Here is a 16,936-nt window from a genome sequence, read left to right as displayed (position 1 = left end):
CTCCACACTACCCTGTGGCCTGTGCAGCGCACACACTTAAACATGTAAGCCCATTTTTAAATGTTTAAGGTGAAGTGCACCTGAGGACGACCTCTCACATCCACATGCACACACAAAATAAACATAATTTTAAAAACAAGGTGGAGGCTAGAGACATGCCTCAGCAGTTAGGAACACACCACTCCTCCTAGGAATGGGAGATCAGATGGCAACACTCACATCAGATGACTCACAACCACCTGCAACAGATCTCGGATCTGATGCCCCCTTCTGGCCTCCAGTCACCTGCATTCAAACTAACAAACATATATATGTCTTTAAAAAAAAAAAAGCCAGGGGTGGTGGTGCACAACTTTAATCCCAGCACTAAGGAGATATGCAGATCTCAAAGTCTGAGGACAGCCTGGTCTACATAGTGAGTTCCAGGCCAGCCACGACTACATAGTTGAGACTCTCTAAAATAATGTAACAAGCCACTAAGTTAAACACCCAACCTCAGGTAGAGTCAGAAGTGTTGGGAATTTGTGGTTATCCTGGAACATATAGCAAGCTCAAAGCTGGTGTGGGCTGACAGCAACTTGTCTCAGAATAAATTTTAAAAATACTAACCTTAAACTGGGTGATGGTGGTGGTGGTGGTGACTTTTAATCCCAGCACTTGGGAGGAAGAGGCAGATGGATCTCTGTAAATTCAAGGCCAGCCTGGTCTACAAAGAGAGTTCTAAGACAGCCAGGCTATACAGAGAAACCGTCTTTAAAAAAAACATATATATATATATATAACTTTTCTGGATGGGTTTGGACTCTTCCCCCTTTGAGAGGCTGGTGTGCCATTTGTTCTCAGTGTGATCCCTGGGAAACCCAGCAGCTCTCCAGAATGTACCAGAAACAAATTCTTAGGCACACCCCAAAACTGCAGAATCATGACTGTAGGGGTAGGGCCCGACCACCTGAGTTCTAAAAAATCCTCCATGTGACTCTGATGCCCTAAAGCACTACTTCTCAAAATAAAAGACTGAGGGACTCCTCTGGGAATGGGGCTAGGATGCAAATTCCAGTCCAACAGTATAAGGTGGGCCAGTGATTCTGCGTGTGAGACACTGGTGCTGATGCTTCTACTGATGTTGGTGTTGAAGGGATACTGATGCTGTCTGTTCCATGCTGACCCGCCACAAGCCACCTTGAGTAGCAAAGGTCTAAAAGGAGAATCACTCTCCACATACATTTTTAGGCACACAGTCACACCCTCTCCTTTACTATCTACTATTTTTTGAGAAAATATACATTAAGGAAAAGTACCCCTGCCTGAAACTTGTTTAAGAAAGAATCCCATGCTGCCAAAGCTGGTCTCAAACTTGCTAAGTATCGGAAGACGGCCTTGAACTTCTGATCCTTCTCCCTCTACCTTCCTAGTGCTGGGATGAGACAATCTGCACCACTATGCCCAATTTTTGTGGCATTAAAAAGAAAATCAAACCCAGGGCACTCCAGCAACTGAGCTACAGCACTGGCAGTTTGCCAGGCCTTGGTCCCTCTTAACCTCATATCCCTGCATGCAGGCTCCAACTATAATTTCACAGGTGCCCTACCTCCCCAGTATACCCAACCCTCCACCCACACCTGAGAGCCAGAAGCTAGGTCAGCCCATTGTCCACTTGTTCAGTCTCCACCTGTGCCTCACACGCCTGCCTCGGAATCCCTCAGCCTGGGACTCGGACTCAAGACCCGGATCAGAGTGTGGGCAGATATGGTGCCCCTACACAAGACAACAACACGAGCCTGGAACGGGATCTGCTCATCCTTTATCTCCTGTGGAGTCAGCGTCCCTCCAGGGCCCGATCTCGGGCGATAACCGCCTCTTCGAACTTGATCATGAGTGTGGTCCCCTTGTGCCAGTGCGCTGTAACCTTGGCGGGGAAGCCGCTGTGCGTGAGCACAGCCTCCACGATGCCCGCCGTGAAGCTGGCACAGTTGAGCGTGCTGTTCTCCTTGGGCACCGAAATGTAGGTGTTGATGAGCGGCTCCCTCTCGATGATGTAGAAAGTGCGGGCGTCATCATTGGCCTGCTCCAGTTTGTCGGCCTCCTTGCCAAACAGAGCCTTCCACACTGCGCCCTTGACGAACAGCAGCGCGCCCAGCACCTTGGTCTCCCGCCGGGCACCCTTTTCGCGGGCCACCAGGGCATCCAGGACTCGGGCGCCCACCTGGCGGCCTAGGGCAGCCAGGCGTGCCTGAAGCTCGGCCACTGAGAAGACGCGGCTCTGACAGTGCTGCACCAGCTCGGAGAAAAGAAGGGCAAAGGCACTCAGGCTCACCTCGGTGCGCGGCCGCACCAGTGCACGCTCCAGCAGCACTGACTTCCCGCGCGTGAAACGCGCCTCCATGCTGCCGCCCTGCAGGAAGACCAAAAGTCAGGGGAGGGATGGATGGATGAGACCTGGTACCAAGAGAGACCCAGAAGGGGCTCCAGGAAACCCACATAACCCGTCTGCCCCAGCGTTGGACACTACAGTACCAACGAGATAAGAAGGAACGCTAACCCCGTAAGGATTAGCAAGCAAGCATATATTAGAGGCAGCACTTTCCCATCCAGCCAGCCAGTGAGGAAAGAGAGAGGTGATGGGGAGATGGCTCAGTACTTAGAGCATGGACTGCTCTTGCAAAGCACTTGAGTTCAGTTCCCAGCATCCACTTCGGGTGGCTCACAACCACCTGTAACTCCACCTGCAGGGAGAAGCAATCCTCTGGCTTCTGCTGGCACTGCACTTGCGTGCACAAACCCACACTCGGACACACACGGATAAACACAGTTAAAAATTAAAAAGAAATCTTTAGAGGGGAGCAATGGAAACTACGCCCAAGTTGGAGACCCAAGAGATTTCTTACTCAGGAGAAGCACTTGGAGCTGGGGATACGGCTCAGTCTGCCCGTGCTCACCTACCTAGCATGCATGAAATCCTAGGTTCAATCCCCAGCACCACATAAAGCCAGGTATAGTGACACATCTTGCAATCCCAGGACTCAGGAGGTGGAAGCAGAGGAAGAAAGATCAGGTGTTGGGAGTCACCCTCTGCTATGTATGGAGTTTGGGAGCACCTGGGCTATATGAGACCTTGTCTCAAAAAACAGATGGCTCAGGAATTAAGATCATCTGTTGCTTTGTAGAAGGCCTGAGTTTGAATTCCGGCACTCATAGAGTGATTTGTGGCCTTCTGTAACTAGTTCTAGGAGACATTCTGCCCGCTGAAGGCACCAGGCACACACATGGTGCACATACATATATGCCGGCAGGACACCACACACATAAACCTCAAATAAAGAGTTGTCCTGAAGAACCATCACGGAGCTGGCAAGACGGGCTCAGAGTAACGACACTTGCCTGACACCCGTTTGATCCCCAGAACTCACACAGTGGGAGGAGAGAACTCTCTCAAAAGTCACCCTCTCATCTCCATGCACGCTCACGGACACACAAACACGAAATGACTTTTAAAAACGCAACTTTTATGAAGTTAGCACATGGCTGGGGAATGGCTAAAACTTAAGACGGCACACAGAGGTGACATGAAACTGGGTGTTGAGGTGCACACCTGTAGCCCCAGCACTCGGGCTGAGGCAGTATGATGGCAGAAAGAGGCCAGCCCGAGTGAGTTCCAGGACTGCCTAGGCCACAGTGAAACCCCGCGTGACAGTTCATCTTCACTACCTAGACTTAGATTCACCATGGAAAACACACTCTGGATGTCCAGATACGTTTAACTCAGGGAGGACCCACTCGGAATGCGGCCACCACCCCGTAGGGCTGAATAAAAAGGGCTGAGTCATCTGATCGTACCACTCCTCTCTGCTTTCTGCCTGTGGGTGCAATGCGGCCAGCTGCCTCGGGCTCCTGCCATGTCTTGTCAACGGTCCTATTGACAAACCTTTCCATCTTGTGGTGGCTTCTTGTCAGGTATCTGACTACAGCAACGATGAGAAAAGCACTAATACGCCCCGCCTTTAACGCGGAGGGTTGAGGAGTGGAGAGGTCAAAGATGTTCTCCCTGGCTGGCGTGTGCTCCAGCCCTGACTGCCCTGAAGACCTTCCTGCTCAACCCCTCCAGGAAAGCAAGAGCCTGACAGAAAGGGACAGGGGTGAGTCATGGCCAGGCCAGGAGAGTGTGCAGAAAATCCCCGACCCTATATCGGAGCACGGGGGGTAGTGGGGGAGACGAAGGTGTCAATTTGTCAGGAAGGAAGCCATCTCCACGGTGACCCCTGAACTAAAGAAGACATCCCGTCGGGAGGTCGCACTCCCACAAACTCTAGGAAGCTGCATGGATGGTGGGGAAACTAGTGGAGGAGCGGGCGGCGGTGCTGGGAGCCTCTGGGCCTCCCGTGCCTGCAGCAGGGAGCCACAGCTGCGAGTGGAAACCGAAATGGGATCCGGAGGTTGAAGGAAAGGCTTCCCGGAGGAGCTGCGCCCTGACGCGTCTCCGGGTGCAGCCTTGGTCACTCCTGGGGGATGGACTGGAGCCGACAGTCCGCCCCCACAAAGCGTGTCCTAGGGACCCGGTCTTGGGGGACCAGGATCCTGGAGAGGAGACCGTGCAGAGCGCGCCACACGGCTGCTCGGCTGAGCTGTTCGAGGGCCAGGACCCCGAACCCGCATCACCCTGAAAACCCAAAGCAGACTGACCCGGGAACGCTGCTCCGGACGCACAGAGGTAAAAAGAGTAGGGTCTCCGGCCGGGAAACGTCTCAACCGGAAGCAGGCTGCTATAGGTTCCGCGGAACTTCTTGACGGCGTCGTAAAAGGCCCCTGAGTGCGCAGGCGTGTGTGGTTAGCCTGAGCGCACGGAGGGCGGGGTGACGGGTGACCGAGAGCGGCCGCGAGGGGGCGCGCGCGTCCTCCCAGCTCCCAGGCCCGCGACCCCAGAGCTCTGATCACCTCAGGGCTAGGAGATCTTGCTTTGGGAGTTGGCCTAGAGCACGAGCACTTGCATGCCTCCTGGCACAAGATTTCTTATGAATATCCGTGAGGTGTAGGTGGGATGTATTTGCTCGCGGTTCACCCAGACATGTATTTTACCTCTGATGAAGGACACTTAATCTGGGCGTGTTTTTCCATCTTCCACAAAAGCTGTGGCTTCAGTAACAAAAATAGGGTTACATGTATGTAATTGTCGTGTGTGTGTGTGTGTGTGTGTGTGTGTGTGTGTGTGTGTGTGTGTGTGTGTGTGTGTATTAGTATCGCTAGGAGTGGAAGTCATAGGACAGCTTGCAGGAGTGGATTCTCCGCTTCCATGAGGACCAAACCCAGGCCATCGGCCTCAGCAGCAGGCGGCACTTTTACCTGCAGAGCTGTCTGACACCCTTTGTGTGTCTGTGTCCCTTGTGTGTCTGTGCCCACGCTCCTGTGTGGAGAGCCCAGAGGCTGACGCTGAGCGGCTATCTCTATCGCTCTGGACCTTACTTTTAAGACAGTGTCCGAGCCGGGCGTTGGTGGCTCGCACCTTTAACCCCAGCACTCGGGAGACAGAGGCAGGCGGATCTCTGTGAGTTCGATGCCAGCCCGCTCTTCAGAGCAAGTTCCAGGACAGCCTCCAAAACAATACAGAGAAACCCTGTCTCAAAAAACAAAACAACAACAACAACAAAAGACAGTGTCCAGCACCACACACCCAGCCTTTTTTTTTTTTTTAATGTAGGCACTGGGTATCAAACTCAGGTCTTCATGCTTCTACTTTATCCACTGAGACTCCTCCTAGCCACTAATTGTGCTGTTTATCGGTTAGTTGTTGGTTGTTTGAAAAAACCTGGCTGTGTAGCCCAAGCTGGACACAAAATCCAGATGCCTTGGCTTCCGGGACACCGGGATGACATATGTGTGTGCCCAGCTCTTCCCGTGTTTAGCCACCTTGATAAGAGGACATGCAAAAGGCAAGAAGAATGTAGGTCATTTCCTCCCGAAGTCCACTCACCTCTCCAACAGCTGCATGTTTGGTTGATTTCGTTTCCAGAGCTGGAGATGAAACGCGGGGCCCCACACGTGTTAAGACAAGTGCTTTGCCCCTCAGCCGTCCGTGTTCCAGACCCACATGCTTAACTTCAAGCCTCCTAGCAGCCACGTTTTACAATGTGTAAAACAGGAAGCTAAATTGTTTGGGCTTTTTTTTTCTGTGCTAGGTCTGGAGCTCAGGGCACACATGTGCTGAGCAAATGTTCTGTGGATGAACCACACCCTCAATTCTAAGCTCATTTTAATAGTGTGTGTGTCTGTCTGTCTGTCTGTCTGTGTATGAGTGCAGCTATATGCAGAAATGTGAATGTAACCATGCATAGAGGGCACACACCTTCAATAAATACCAGCATTCAATAGGCAGAGACAGGTGGATTAAGGGCAGCCTGACCTACATAGGGAGTTGCAGGTCAGCCAGGGCTACACAATGAGAGAGGAGGAGAAGGAAAAGGAGACGGCCAGAGGTCAACATTGGCTGTTTAGACCAGGCTGACACCAAACTCAGAGCTCTGCCTGCCTCTGCCTCTTGATTGTGCAAAATATCAATGCATGTGCCACCACACCTGGTTTTGGTTTCATTTTTTAAATAGGGTCTCCTGCTGGCACTTGGCACTCCCCAGTTCAGCCAGGGTGACTGACCATGCGCCCCAGGGGTCCCCTGGCTCTGTCTCCTCAGCACTGAGATTACGGTTGTATCCTAACATGTCTGATCTTTCATAAGGGTTCTGGGAATTGAGGTCGGCCCTCATCCTTGTGCAGTGGGCACTCTAAAGAGGGAATCATTCCTGGAGGAACCCTTGTACTTCGAGTTGCCCCCTCCAGACCTTGGATGAGGCACAGACCACACCCAAACACCAATTTCCAAGCACAAACCAAACACGGAGACCCTTTATTAAGCAAGACGAAGACACAAGGTGGCTGAATCTCAATCAAGCAGAAACAGCAGCAGGTGTTAGTTATAAGAGGGAGAAGGGGGAGGTCTGTGTTTGAATGAACTAGGATGTGTTGGTAAGTTCTGACCAGGTATAATAATTCTGATTGCAGGGCCTTGATGTTTTGATAGTTGGACCTTGGTGATCAGCCTCAGGAATGAGTCAGTGGCCAAATAATGGAATAGACCTTGGGGACTAACGGTTTAGCAAGGAAGGTGCCAGGGCAATACCTGCCTGCCATGTTTGCCATGCTCGGGGCTGCTACAGCCCTTCAAGCCCCTGGCCCACAACACTGTTTGTTAAATGTTTCATGACATTTTGGGGGCTGGAGAGATGTCTCAGTGGTTAAAGGAGCACAGTGGGGCTCCCTTCCAGAGCCTGGATTAGGCACAAACCACACCCCACAGCCTTATTAACATCCTTTATTTAGCGGGGAAGAAAAATCAAAGTGACTTCTTTCTGATTCTGGCCGAAAAACAGAAGCAAATGACCTTGCAGTTGTCATTTTTTAAGAAGAGAAAAAGGGAGCCGGGCGTTGCTGGCGCACTCCAGGCCCACAGGTCAATCTTGGAAGTCAATGAGTATTAACATCCTTCCATTTACCCAGTTGTTATAATAAAACTTGTGGGGGACCTTAGCGGACTCCATGGTGGTGGAGAGACGAACATGTCAGGCAGAGTTAAAGTGGGAAGTTTTATTAGAAAGGGAGGGGAGAGAGAAAAGAGGTAAAGAGACACAGAGACAGAGAGGACAGAGGAGAAGAGGGAGACAGGAAAAGTCCTGTCTGCCCCAGGGAAACAACGGGGAAGAGAGAGAGGTGGGCGGGGTCTTTCTTTTAAATACATACATACAGCGGCCATGCGCAGGCGGGTGAAAGGCGGGGCCAGGTTTGGCTGAATTACAACACAGTTTACATCAGTGAAAATGTCTACTGGTCTCAAAACAACAGCAACAAAAAGGGTAACTATTGCTGAGTGTGGTGGTGCTTGCCTGTAACCTGAGCGTGCTGGAGGCTGTGAACAAGGAACTTCATCTGCCTCGGAACCTTCTGCAAGGCTGATCCACTGACTAGAGATTGGGGATGGTGGGGAGGTTGGGATGTTGCGGCTCCAGGGCATAAGTACAATTCAAGTTGGGTTCTCTTTGTGTGCCATTTATGAAGGTAGCAACTGGCAGAACGCTGGGGTCCAGGAACTGAAACACTGTCGTCATCAGATAACCTCTGAGACCGGTAGCAGAGATTTCTCCACTTTGTCGCCTGCCTACCTGATATCTCTGCCAATGTATTTGACAAGTGTTTGGCATCTACCACTATCCAATAACCCCCAAAATAACCATAATTACAGTTTGTTTGTTTTTTTTAAGTCTGGCCAGATATATATATATCCCAAGATGGTTTTGAACTTGCGGCAATCCTCCTGCCTCTGCCCCATCAGTGTAAACACACAACTCTCACTTTAAAAGAGATAAAAGATAGTTTATTCTGGAGGCAAATTATCAATGGTCATGGCAGGGGGAACAGATTTATGTCCCCCAAATACTATGCTCTGTTATGATAGAAGTCTATGAAGTCTTCCTAGCGCCAGAACAAAAAGTCAGAAATCAACACACCGGGGCAGGAAGAGCAGACTCAACCGGAATAGTCGAGTTTAAAATGAAAAGCCCAGGGCGGGGCAAACTGTATGTTTCAGGGCAGGCAAGGTGCCCTAGGAGAACAAAGACAATAAGCTGTCATGGAGGTCAGCCACACAGTGGTGGGGGCTGGAGCGTTAGAAAAAAGCTTAGGAACCCAAGCCAGACCATTAGGGGATTACAGCACACTCAGACTGTGGCCATCAACCTAAAAGAAAAAAGAAAAGGGTGTGTGTGTGTGTGTGTGTGTGTGCGCGCGCGCGCGCGTGTATAGACTGCGCTGAGCCTAATTAGCTCAGAGGAGAGGGGAATTACATCATCAGAAGGTGAAGCCACCTCCCCACGGGTGGTCGGTCCCCTTGCCAGGACCCTGTTCTGCCCCATTGCATTAACCTTTTTGGAAGAAGACAAGGGCGGTCTCCACCTAGAGAAAACTATCGCCACAGCAGGAAGCCACGGCAGACCAAGGAGAGGCGGGGGGGGGGCAGGACGGGAAAGTGGGGGGACGGGAAGGGGGGGGACCCGCGGTAGTGGAAGGTTCCAGGAAAGGATCTCGGAAGCGGAGGCGACGCGGGGCCCCGGCGCTTCTCTGGGTGAGGCAACGACAGTCTTGGGGAATTGGGTTAAAGTCAAGAGTCCTTCCCCACTACGCATGCACCTGGGTTTGCAGGTGTGCGGTTGGGCCGTACTTCACGCCAGCCGAGAAGGGGCCTGTGCAGAACGACGCGTGGGAGACCCCTCCACCTGTATGCTCTGTGATGCTGAGCTGAGCTGCTCCAGGACCGGTGCCTTCCTCCCTCCCCGTCATCCCCAGAACAATCCAAAGCTGATAGAATGGTAGATGCAGCTGAGATGCACAGGGAATGGATGAGGCCAGTGCAGGCAGGGCCAGGGTTCTCACCCAAAGTGCACCGGGTGCACCGTTTGCAAGCGCTTTGAGTCATAAAGAGTGCCAAGAAGAGCTCGAGTTTCAAGGGGAAGAGGAGAGCACACCCAGGCTGTGCAGGAGAGCAGCCGCAAGGGGGCGTGCGTGTCTGCCCGGCTACATAATTCGTGTGTGTGTGTGTGTGTGTGTGTGTGTGTGTGTGTGTGTGTGTGTGTGTGTGTGTGTGTGTGTGTGTGTGTGAAGCTAGACTTTGCATATAAGGGGCAACATATAGTCTTTGTCTTTCTCAGTCTGGCCTATTTCACTTAACAGAATGACTTCCAGTTCCATTCATTTTCCTGCAGATTTCACTTTCCTTTGGTGCTGAATAAACCCCATCGTGTATTATATATGCACTACATTGTGAGTAGAGCAGCAATAAGCTCTATTCTGTTATGCATTGCATGGATGAGCAAGTGTCTCTGAGGTAGGATATATATTCCTTTGGGTTTTTTAACTTTATTTTTATTTTAGTATTTGTGTGTGTGTGTGCGCGCGCGCGCGCTCGCGCACTCACGCGTGCATGCCATGGTATGTGTGTGCGGGTCAGAGGTGGTTCTCTATCACTGTGTGGGTCCCAGGGGTAGAACTCAGGTAAGGCTCAGTAAAGTTTTTTAAATTCTGAGCCAGCTCACTGCCCACCCCAATGTGTCTTTTATAGCCAGAGCTTGCCTTGAACTCTTGGTCCTCTTACCTCAGCCTCCAATTCTGTACCAGCACTTATTCTGATTCTTTGGTCATCCAGAAGTATATATTCTAATCCTACCCCCATGCATCATGCCTGGATTACAGCACTGAGCGTTTTGTCCCATCCCCAAATCCAAGCCCTAAACCCAGTGTCCCCACCATGTCCCACAGGCAACCCAATAACAGCTCTGGAGTCGTGTCAGTTCTCTTGGCATTTATCTTCATGAGTCATAAAATACAAGTGCAGGAATCAATGGGTGCAGTTGTATACATGCTCTGGACACACAGGCGACACAGCCAAGAACACTAGCAATGACCCCAGGGTGCATGTTACTCACCACTGCAGTGATACACACACAAATTAGCCAGATGCGCGCATACACACTCAACCTAATGGTGAGATACATCCCACATGTCACCTACACCCACACTCACAATGGCATACTGTAGGGGCTTCACGGGAACAGCTGGCCACCAGGACACGCCTATCATCATATATGTCAGGCCATACACCTATGTGGCCCACAAAGAGTAACACATGCTGGGACTTCCATGCTCTCTTTCCATCAGAACACCTTCCCCTTGGATACATGGAAACTCCATGTGCCACAAAATGTTCACTGGCACACACACACTTTCCCACTCGTTCCCCTGGATAGACAATATTCTCTGTGCAGATGAATGGCAGATTCACACTCAAGCTGAGCACCCCGTTTGCCATCTTCACTAGCAGGTGCAACCCCAAGTCCTTCCAGGTGTGTCTGTGCTGTCCTCTTATTTACTGGGCTCTGTCAGAGAGGAGAGACCTGAGGTCAGGCAGATCTACACAACTCTGGAACTCCACCCCAGCCCAGCTCCCTGGCCCTGGCTTACGAGCAAGTGCTTTCTTCTCTAGCTCCTCGAGGGCTTTCTTGATTCCAGTTATATCTGGTGGGAGAGAAGAGACAGGCAAACCTGGGGTGGGGTCGCAGATATTGGAGGCTCACAGTACTGGAATGGTGTGTGTGTGTGGTGTGTGCCTGTGTATCTGTTCGGAAGTGTTTGCACTTGCCTATGCAGATATGTGAAGAGGCCAGGAGCTGACATCAACCAGTAGGGTTTTTTTTCTTTTTGGGGGGGGTTCAGGACAGGGTTTTTCTGTGTAGCTTTGGGAGGCTGTCCTGGCACTCACTCTGTAAACCAGACTGACCTCGAAATCACAGAAATCTGCCTGCCTCTGCCTCCCGATTGCTGGGATTAAAAGAGTGCGTCACCAACACCTGGCCGCCAGCTCTTTTCTTTAGGACTATCTCCCTTATTTTTTGAAACAGTGTCTCTCGTTGAACCTCACCCTTTTGACTAGACATATATCTGCCTACCTCTACCACCACCCTTGCCCAACTGTTGGGGTTATGACCTGTGCCACCATGCCCAGCTCTTGTATGAGTCCTGGAAACCTAAACTCGGGTCCTCATATCGTGCTTTACTGACTGGGTCACCTCCAGAGCCCCACCAGTGTTTAAACACCCCCCTCCTTGAACTCACAGGAAACATCTATTGCCCCCTTCCAAGTCCACCTCCTCCCTGAGTAACCAGTATCCTGTTTGTTCTGTGCATCCAAATTCACCCAAAGAGGCCAGGCCTGCAAGGAATACCTGATGGCACTGTCTTCAGCTTGTCATTTCCACTCTGTACTTGGCTCAAGATCATGCCAATGATATTCTTGACCTCCTGGATGCCCCTCTGGACAGCTTTCCAATGATCCGTTTGCTGATTCTGGCAGTTCAGCACAATGCTAGAAACTGAGGGCATGGAGTCTGAGATGTTCAAGTGACCACCTCTCTCCTGTCCCCACCAGCACCACCTCTCTCCTGTCCCCACCAGCACCACTGTGGGCCTCTCCTGCACCTCCCACTCACCATTCGAAAGCTCCCCTCTCAAGCTCCACAGTTCCCTGGACATTTCAGAGTCTGTTTAGGAGAGAAGAGGAAAGCTTTTAAGTCCCATCCCCATTTTATCCTTCTTGGAAATGGAGTTGAGGGAAAGGAGAGGAACTGGTGGAAATTCCACAACCCCATCCCTATCCCAGCTCCCAAGATGACTTACTTTTGACCAGGACCAAAGCAGAGAGGATGATGCATGATAAAAAAATGAAAGTGAGGAGGACATACAAGATCATGATGGTTCGGTGCAACCAAGGCGGGATCTGAGTTGTAACCGGTGATGGCTTGGACTGGGCTGGGACAGAAACACAGGACATGTGAGCTGCAGAGCCCAACCCCACCAGCCGGCCATCAGTACTGTCTGTAACACCAATTACCAGCCTCTAGGACCAAGGACATCCCCAGTCAGTCAGCATTAGTATTACCAACTTGTATTCTATTTTGTTTTGTTTTGTTTTTCGAGACAAGGTTTCTCTGTGTAGTCCTATAGACCAAACTGGCCTTGAATTCACAGAGGTCTGCCTGCCTCTGCCTTCCTAGTGGTGGGATTAAAGGTGTGTGCCACCACTGCCCAGCAACTTGTTTTCTTTACATTGTGACCCTCACAACCTCTCAACAAATTCTGTCACCCAAATATTAAAAACACAACCAACAGCACCACCAGAAACATTGTCAGAAACCCCACCCCATCATCTCAGCTACAAAGCTATCCCCACCAAAGTACCATCACAGTAGAGTGAGTGTGTGTGTGTGTGTGTGTGTGTGAGAGAGAGAGAGAGAGAGAGAGAGAGAGAGAGAGAGAGAGAGAGAGAGAGCGAGAGAGAGAGAGAGAGCGCAGAGGGTATTCTCGTCTGTCACTCTCCACCTATTTCTTTGAGGCAGAGACTCTCCTGTTTACTCGTCGAGGCTGGGAACCAGCATGCCTGCCACAATGACCCTCTTGTCTCCACCCTCAGAGCTGGGCTTTCAGGCATGCCCAGGACACCTGGTTTGTCCTGTGGGTACTGGGATTGGAACTCTAGTCCTCATCCTTGGGCAGCATCACTTTTAATGACTGAATGATCCACACCTCCCCAGTCCCACAATACAGTTAGTTAAGGTTTCCCGTACCCCAGGCTAGCCTCCAGCTCTCTATCTGCTTTGACCTCCCAAATGCTGAGATAATAGGTCTGCATCCACACCCAGTTTATACAGAGCTGGGGTTTGAACCCCGGACTTTGTGCATGCTGGGCAAGTGCTCTACCAACTGAGCCACAACCACAGCTTCATCGCCACCTTTACAAGCCAAGACCACCACACTCCCCAGCACTCACCCCCTCCACACACTCTTTGAGTTCGGGGTGGGGTGGGCAAGCAGATGTCTGCTCACCTTGTTTCGTGGGTGCTGATTGATTGAGTTTGAGCTGGTCCTTGTTTCTGAAGGGCAAGGTTATATTCTCATAGTCAGGATTGTGAGCACCTGTGTATGATTTGGTGAGAGGAGATGCTGAGACTCATGCAGATATTTGAAGAGTTGGTGGGGGGGACTCAATCTAGGGGTTATAATGAAGCAGGCATGGGGAACAAAAGCCAGCTTCACAATTAAGCAGTTCAGGCGTTGTGAGCCCCTCGAAGGAAGGAGCCTCTTCTGTCCTGAGGGCTCGCACCTCAAACTTCTTCATTTCCCCTCTCACCTCCAGCGTCCTGACCTTCATTGCGGCCCGGCTTCCTCCGGTTCTTACCCTGGGAGGTTGGTGCCTGCATTCTGCTTGGTTGATTCAAGTAGATTACCACAGCCTTGGACCCAGGACCTCCCAAGTGTCCACACATCCCCACCTACCGGAAGGCGTCAGACAGATGGGGAAATCTGAGGGAGGGAAGAAGGCTTCATCGCCTCCTTTCAGGGACCCGCACTGGATCTCCTGCTCAGAGACATCTTCAGCTTCCACGTCAGGAGAGTCTTCAGAGTGACACAAGTTTCATGGATGGCCAAGAAGGGACCCTAGATGTGGGGACAGAGGAGAGATTTCTGAGGAAGCCAGAGGGTCTGGGTGGAAGCCAGACAGATGGAATGGGCCTGACTTCATCTCCTTGACTTTTGTGTGTGGGTGTCTGGGGTGGGGGTGGGGGTGGGGACAACCCCAGCTGTGGGTCCTCAGGCAATGGCACCTTGTTTTAAGGCAACATCTCTCACTAGCTCACCAAATAGGCAAGGCTGGCTGGCCAGCAAGCCCTGATGATGATCCCTCTTTCCACCTTCCAAGGTGGGTTACAGCTGTGCCCCACATGACCAGCTTTTCTTCCATGTTTTCTGTCTGCGCGCGCACACACACACACACACACACACACACACACACACACACACACACACGCTGTATCAACTCAGAATCTGGCTTTTAGGACAACAGCTGAGTTCCGCCTCCCCACAACACCTTTCCTCTCCAGCCCCACTCCATAGTCCAACCCCGCCCATTCCAAGTTCTACTTTTCATGTAAGCACCACGCGTTAGCCGATTGCACCATGGGAGCCAAGCTCATATTCTCTGAGCACCACGGAGAGCAAAGCGGATGTGAGGCAAGAGGGGGAAAACCACATCCATGCCACACCTACGTCTCATACCGAGGGCACCCATATCCTTAACACTTGCCCTGATGCCGTCCTCAAGGTATTCTCCCCTCCACGTGGACACACCAGAAGAGAAAAAGCACTCACTCCATCTGTCTGCTCCCCTACCTGGCTCACACACGCACACGGGCGCGCGCGCGCGCACACACACACACACACACACACACACCCATACATGTACATTCAAACTTCCAAATGCCTTCAGTCGCAGCTCCTGTATGTATGCCATGCTCTTGTTTGCATTCTTTTGTAAATGACTTCCACATGAATATGCATGCGTATCTGCATATTTAGACTGTCTATATTCTGTCTATGATCTCTTAAATTTTTTTCTTTTGGTATTAATTAATTTTTATTTAAATTAAAAACAATCTTATTTTACATACCAATCGCAGTTCCCGTTCCCTCCATACTCCCATTCTCCTACCTACCTCCCCATTCCACCCCCCCCATCCACTCCTCCTAGAATCCCCACCCCTACTGACTTGTGTTCATGGTACTGGAAGGCACTCTGCTGCAGATGTCCTTGTTCCGCTGATGCTTCTCAGCCCCAAATAAGCACACAAAAACTTATATTAACTATTAAACTGATGGCCAATAACTAGGGCTTCTTAGTGGCTAGCTCTGTCTTAATAATCAACCCATTTCTATTAATCTATGTATTTCTACATGAATGTATCTTACCTGAGACCACCTGGTGCATTCTGTCTTCCTGGTTTCCACGTGGCCTCTGTTTCGCAGTCTTCCTCTACCTACCTTTCCCAGAATTCTCTTTGTCTTCTTGTCCTTCCTGTCTTCCTGCCTCATTGGCCAAACAGTGTTTTATTCATCAACCAATAAGGTAAACACATAAAGAGAAGGAATCCCCCATCAGTACTCTGCTTGCTACCCCACTAACCCAGCTGCAAGCCCTGCAACCCACAACAGTGACCTTCCTGAAAGACATGCTGATACTGGCCCGAGCTTTGTGGGTGTAACCAAGAACTGTCTGATTGGCTCTGAGGCCCACTCTATGAGATGGTGCCCTTGCCTAACACTGCTGCAGTGGCTATGGGCTTGGGGAAAACTGAGTACTATTGTTATAATAAAGGAGCAAAGCAATGAAATGTCTCCAAACAACATTCTGCAATACCCAAAGATTAGTATCTTGTTCAGCCGGGTTTTTTGTTTTGTTATGTTTTGTTGTTTTTTTTTTTTCAGGGAAGCTTCTCCCTGTAGTAAATGGGAGGTAACAAAGAAACCCAAACCTGAACAGTGTTCATAGTGAGAGACTTTGGAACATTCAGTCCTAAATGGAATGTTTCCATCGAACCTCTCTCCCTCTGGACTCAGGGAGCTATGCAGGAAAGGAGAGAAAAGATTTTAGGAGCTAGAAGGGATGGATGGCACAAAGGAAACCGTATCTTCCCGACAAAACAGGACTCACATACACATGAGCTCACAGGGGGTGGCAGCAGGCACAGGACCTGTGTAGGTCCAATCCCGATGGAGTCCCAGAGAGGGGAAGTGGACATGGGCTCCCACACCTAACCAAAAAGCTCTCTCCACTGACAACTGCTTGCAAAGGAAAATTTGCTTTTCTCAAATGGAGTCTCACTGGTTTAATGAAACATACTTAGGGGCAGGCCCCGTGCACAGAAAGAACTCAATGGTGTTTTTTGTAGACTTTTTTTTTTTTGTTGTTTTGTTTTTTTGAGACAGGGTTTCTCTGTGGCTTTGGAGGCTGTCCTGGAACTAGCTCTGTAGACCAGGCTGGCCTCGAACTCACAGAGATCCGACTGCCTCTGCCTCCCGAGTGCTGGGATTAAAGGTGTGCGCCACCAACACCCAGCTTTTTTGTAGACTTTTTGTTTCACATTTTTATCTTTTTGTTTGTTTGGTTGGTTGGTTTTTCGAGGTAGGGTTTCTTTGTCCTGGAACTCACTCTGTAGATCAGGCTGGTCTTGAACTCACAGAGATCACCAGCCTCTGCCACCCAAGTGCTGGGATTAAAGGCATGTGACACCACCACCCGGCTTCGCCCAGCTTCTTAAAATTTTTTTTTGGTTTTGGTTTTGGTTTAGGGGTGTGTGTGTGTGTGTACAAACACATGCACACACATGTTTCTAGTATCTTTTTTCTTTTCTTTTTATTATTATGGGTTTGCTTTGAGAGTTTCGGGGGGATTTTTGTTTTTGTTTTCTCAAGATTTGGTTTCTTTTCTTTTTTTTAAAGACTTATTTATTTATTATGT

At 50.4% G+C, this 16,936-nt stretch overlaps 2 protein-coding genes across 3 annotated transcripts; both read right to left on the bottom strand.

Annotated features, from left to right (window-relative positions):
• Positions 1 to 339: 339 nt before the first annotated feature.
• Trappc5 (trafficking protein particle complex subunit 5) lies at positions 340 to 4,815 on the bottom strand. The gene is made up of 2 exons (XM_005085270.4): positions 4,678 to 4,815; positions 340 to 2,392 (listed from the first exon to the last, which is right to left on the bottom strand). Exon 2 carries the CDS (start codon positions 2,381 to 2,383, stop codon positions 1,817 to 1,819), a length of 567 nt encoding a protein of 188 aa, XP_005085327.1. The 5' UTR covers positions 2,384 to 2,392; positions 4,678 to 4,815; the 3' UTR covers positions 340 to 1,816.
• A 5,560-nt stretch (positions 4,816 to 10,375) lies between these two features.
• Positions 10,376 to 16,384, bottom strand: Mcemp1 (mast cell expressed membrane protein 1). 2 transcript variants are annotated; one of them, XM_021236105.2, is made up of 8 exons: positions 15,388 to 16,384; positions 13,772 to 14,079; positions 13,468 to 13,557; positions 12,262 to 12,393; positions 12,075 to 12,125; positions 11,811 to 11,957; positions 11,050 to 11,103; positions 10,376 to 10,964 (listed from the first exon to the last, which is right to left on the bottom strand). In XM_021236105.2, exons 2-8 carry the CDS (start codon positions 13,905 to 13,907, stop codon positions 10,951 to 10,953), a joined length of 624 nt encoding a protein of 207 aa, XP_021091764.1. In that variant the 5' UTR covers positions 13,908 to 14,079; positions 15,388 to 16,384; the 3' UTR covers positions 10,376 to 10,950. The 2 variants fall into 2 exon arrangements, with proteins under 2 accessions (XP_021091764.1, XP_021091765.2); XM_021236106.2 differs by having other exon boundaries at positions 13,820 to 14,079; positions 15,388 to 16,382.
• Between the last annotated feature and the right edge of the window lie 552 nt (positions 16,385 to 16,936).

The sequence above is a fragment of the Mesocricetus auratus genome, unplaced genomic scaffold, assembly GCF_017639785.1.
Source record: "Mesocricetus auratus isolate SY011 unplaced genomic scaffold, BCM_Maur_2.0 Super-Scaffold_100025, whole genome shotgun sequence".
Lineage (NCBI taxonomy): Eukaryota > Metazoa > Chordata > Mammalia > Rodentia > Cricetidae > Mesocricetus > Mesocricetus auratus.
The sequence above is the reverse complement of the archived record's forward strand: the minus strand, read 5'-3'. Positions and strand labels throughout refer to the sequence as shown.